This window comes from Parus major, unplaced genomic scaffold (genome assembly GCF_001522545.3).
Source record: "Parus major isolate Abel unplaced genomic scaffold, Parus_major1.1 Scaffold650, whole genome shotgun sequence".
Lineage (NCBI taxonomy): Eukaryota > Metazoa > Chordata > Aves > Passeriformes > Paridae > Parus > Parus major.
In genome coordinates this window covers 3919-8009 of record NW_015379534.1, presented here as the reverse complement: position 1 = coordinate 8009, position 4091 = coordinate 3919, and the positions used below count along the sequence as shown (strand labels likewise).

General features: G+C 69.8%; 1 protein-coding gene across 2 annotated transcripts; it reads left to right on the top strand.

Moving 5' to 3' along the window:
• The first annotated feature begins 492 nt into the window (after positions 1 to 492).
• PRR15L (proline rich 15 like) lies at positions 493 to 3181 on the top strand. Of its 2 annotated transcripts, none has more exons than XM_015616718.2 (2): positions 493 to 1639; positions 2405 to 3181. In XM_015616718.2, exons 1-2 carry the CDS (start codon positions 1329 to 1331, stop codon positions 2703 to 2705), a joined length of 612 nt encoding a protein of 203 aa, XP_015472204.1. In that variant the 5' UTR covers positions 493 to 1328; the 3' UTR covers positions 2706 to 3181. The 2 variants fall into 2 exon arrangements, with proteins under 2 accessions (XP_015472204.1, XP_015472205.1); XM_015616719.3 differs by having other exon boundaries at positions 1370 to 1427.
• Positions 3182 to 4091: the final 910 nt, after the last annotated feature.

Below are 4091 nucleotides of genomic sequence, written 5' to 3'. Positions count from 1 at the left end.
TCCCGGTCCCGCTCCAGATCCCGGTCCCGATTCCAATCCAGATCCCGGTCCCGATCCTCACCTGCATCTTTCCCGTCCCCACCTCTCCACTTCCTCCCCCCGCTCCAGCCAATCGCCTGCCTCAGACTCCGCGCCTCAGCCAATCAGATCGCGGTCCGCCTAAAAGTCCCGCCTTCCTGCCAATCATATTGGTGGCCACGCAGGCAGCGCCACTGCCGGTGTTCTGATTGGCTGCAGGGGAAAGGGGCGGGGGCGGCTCGGACCAATCGGAGCGGGCGGTGGCAGTTCGGGGGTCCCAATCCCAGTCCCGGACTCGATCCCGGTCCCAATCCCGGTCCCGGTCCCGATCACAATCCCGTCCCAAACCTGGTCCCGGTCCCGGTCCCGGTCCCGGTCCCGGTCCCGGTCCCAATCCCGATCCCGGTCCCGGTCCTGATCCCGGTCCTGGCCCTGGTCCCAGTCCTGATCCTGGTCCCAGTCCCGGTCCCGGTCCCAAGGTGTCCCAGCCCCGAGTCGGGACCCCCGGGGTTCCCTCCCAGCCGTCCCGCAGGACGATCCCCCAGGAGGATCCCAACAGATCCCAATCCCCGCGGGGATTCGCAGTCACCCCCGGGATCCCAGATCCCTCCGGATCCCCCAGGGAACCGCAGCATCCCGCAGAGCGGATCCCGGATCCGTCGTGGACTTCTGGGAGAGTCAAAATCCCCCTGGGAACCCCTGAGTGGATCCCAGTTTTCTTGGGCATCCCTGGAGAGAGGGGCTGGGGCAGACCCCAGACCCCTCAGGGATCCCCAGGTGCTCCCAGAGCAGATCCCAAATCCCCTGGGAACCACTGGGTGCCCCAGCACAGAGCCAGGATCCCCCTGGGACCCTCAGCAGCCGCCCCAAAAGGAACCCCAGTCCCTGGGAGATCCTTGGGAAGTCTCCAGGAGCAGATCCCGGATCCCTCAGGGACCGACAATCCCCTCCAGAGCCAGGATCCGTGCTGGGATCATCCCGCTGGATTCACTCGGGGCAGCAGCTCCCGCCCCCCGGGGGGGTCCCGCGGTGTCCCCCCCGCGGTGTCCCCATCCCTCGGGGACACGGTCACGGTGACCCGGCGGGGACGGCGGCGGCAGGAGCCGCGATCCCACCGGGAGCCGCGATCCCACCGGGAGCCGCGATGCCTCCGTTCCCGGTGCCCGACCCTCGTGTCTCGGAGCCACCGGACCTCGAGGCCACCGAGCCCTGCCACGGCCGGCCCGGGGCGGTGACGGCCACCCAGGGCCACCCAGAGCCACCTGGGGCCACCCAGAGCCACCTGCCCAGCGCTGGCACCGCTCCCTGTCATGAATATTCAGCCGCGCCTGGCCCGGCCCCGCCGTTTGCTCCGGCAGGAGGGGTTTGGGAGCGGGTTCACCTTGACGGGAACACCGGGACAGCGACAGGTGAGCGACACCTGCCCGCGCTGCCCCGCCGGGACACCCCGGGACACCCCCGGGACACCTCGGGACACCCCTGGGACAACCCGGGACACCTCGGAACACCCCTGGGACACCCCGGGACACCTCCGAGACACAACCGGGACATCCCGGAACACCCCCGAGACCCCCGGGACACCCCCGGGACACCTCGGGACCCCCGGACGCGGCAGAAGGAGGTACCGGCATGAGGTGTCCGTGCTGGGAATGGGATGTGGGACCCCGGGGACACTCTGGGGACCCCCGGGAACACTCTGGGGACCCCCGGGGACACTCTGGGAACACTCCGGGGATGGTCCCGCCTGGCTCTGGCACGGGGAAGGGGCGCTGGGGACACCGGGGCCACCAGCGGGGTGGTGGCCGCAGTCTCTGTGCCCTTGTCCCCACGTCCCAGAGGGAAAAGGGGGGTTTTTATCCCCCCCAAAGCCGTGCCGGGGGTGACATCTGGGAGGGCTCAGCGGCACGGGGACACGGATGGGGACAGGGATGGGGGACACGGAGCTGTGCCGGACCCCGGGACCACCACAGGACCCCGAGAATCCCCCCCCGTGCCCGCGGCCAGGGGAGCGCTGGGCTCGGGAGCCGCCTTCCCTCGGTTCCTGCCCCGGAGCCACGCTCGGCTGATCCCGGAACCTTCCCGGGCCCTCCCACCGGGGACAGGCGGGCCCCGGGGCCGGGGTGCGGCGGGTGGGGACCCCCGGCAGCTCCCGGTGCGCCCCGGTTCCTGTTCCTGTTTGCTCAGCCCGTCCCTCCCCGGCCGCTACACGTGGCTGATAAGGGCAGCTCCCAGCCGCCTTTTCCCGGTTTTTCTCGGGAATTCCCGAGCCCTGGAACATCCACCCCGCGGCAAAGGCAGCGCCGCATCCCTCACCGGCTGGGGAGGGCCCAGGGAATTCCAGGAGGGAATTCCAGGCGGGAAGGCGATCCCAGAAATGCCGTTCCAGGATGGCCGACGGGCACGGCTGGTGGAAGCTGACGTTCCTGCGGAAGCGCCAGGCGGCGGCCCCGGTGCTCTACGAGAGCCCCGAGGGTCCCGGGGCACCGGGCGGGGACAGCGCGGAGGGGACGGAGCCCGAGGGACCCCCCGGCTTCACCGCCCGCCTGGAGAAGATCGTGGACAAGAGCACCAAGGGCAAACACGTCAAGGTCTCGCACTCCGGGCGCTTCAAGGAGAAGAAGAAAGTGAGGGCGACGCTGGCCGAGCACCCCAACCTGTGCGGGGCCGGCGAGCGGGAGGAGAAGTGACCCCGGCGGATGCTCCCGGTCCGCGGGGCTGCGGGAGCAGGGAGGACTCGGGATGGGGTTGAGCCGTGGGATGATCCGGGAGCCCGCGGGATTGACCCCAGCGCTGACTGGTTCGTACTGGGATGAGGACTCAGCCCTGGCGGCCCGCCTGGCTCTGCCCCAATCCCGTTCCCAAATCCCATTCCCAAACCCCCTCCTCACTTTCTGGGACCGAGCCCCGCTCGTGTCGCGGTCCCGAGGGCCTGCAGGGGACACTTCCCTGTCCCGAGGGAACGAATGACCTGACCCTGCCGGACAAAACCCCCGAGGGAAGCTCGGAGCGCTCCCAGGAGGAGCCGCATTCCCAAAGGGAATCGCTCCCTGCTGCTGGAAGCGGGGAGCCCAGCCCGGGGCTCGGCATGCTGCTGCTGCTAATGAACTGTTAGTTAATTATCTCGGTTAATAAACCGAGCCTGGGAGCTCAGCGGATCCCTGGATCCAGCCTGGAAGGGTGGGAAGGCTCCGGATCCCCCCGGGACGGGGCGGGGAATCCCTGACCCTGAAGGAGGAGGAAGCAGAGGCGGCTCCGGGAGAGCTCCGCGGATCCCGAAATCTGGCATGGGAGGCTGGGAAAGCTCTGGATCCCTCCGGGATCTCTCTGGGAGCCATCCCGGGAAATCCCTGAGTCCCTGGATAAATGGGACACGCGGAGCTGGAAGCAGAGGCAGCTCCAGGGCTTTCCCTGGGGAAGAAATCCTCTGGAATCGCGGCCATCCCGGGAAATCCCTGACCCCGCGGACAGGGGGACGCGCGGGGGTGAAGCGGAGGAAGCTCCGTGGATTCCTCTGCGCATCCCTGGCAGGCTGGGAAGGTTCTGGATCCCTCTGGAACCCCGCTGGGAACGCGGCCATCCCGGGGAATCCGTGATCCCCTGGAAAAGGGGACACCCGGAGCCCTCGCAGCTCCCGAACTCCGCAGCTCCAGCTCGGCCAAGAGCCCGAGCCCGGTCCTGGTCCAAGAGCCGGATTGGGTCCCGGCGGGGATCCCGGGATCGCGTCCCGGCGGGGATCCCGGGATCGCGTCCCGGCGGGGATCCCGGGATCGGGTCCCGGCGGGGATCCCGGGATCGCGTCCCGGCGGGAAGGAGAGCGAAGCCCCTCGATCCTTTTCCCCCCCGTCCCACCGGAATTTGGGCAGCGACACCCCCCCGCTGACCGGGCCGGGAGTCCGGAGCCTCTCGGGGGGCGGTGACAGCGGCACAAAGGGTGCGACAGCCCCGTGGCCACCGTCCCTCGGTGCCGGGGCTGACCGGGAACCCCCCAGGACGGGACCCCCCGGGACCGGGAACCTCCCAGGACCCCCCGGGACCGGGAACACCCGGGACCCCCCGGGACCGGAACCCCCCGG

Bases quoted from the DNA above. Each gene is read 5' to 3' on its own strand.
- PRR15L (XM_015616718.2), top strand. From the start codon at position 1,329: ATGAATATTCAGCCGCGCCTGGCCCGGCCCCGCCGTTTGCTCCGGCAG. The intron at 1,640-2,404 runs GTACCGGCATGA...ATGCCGTTCCAG, and splicing joins CCCGGACGCGGCAGAAGGAG to GATGGCCGACGGGCACGGCT.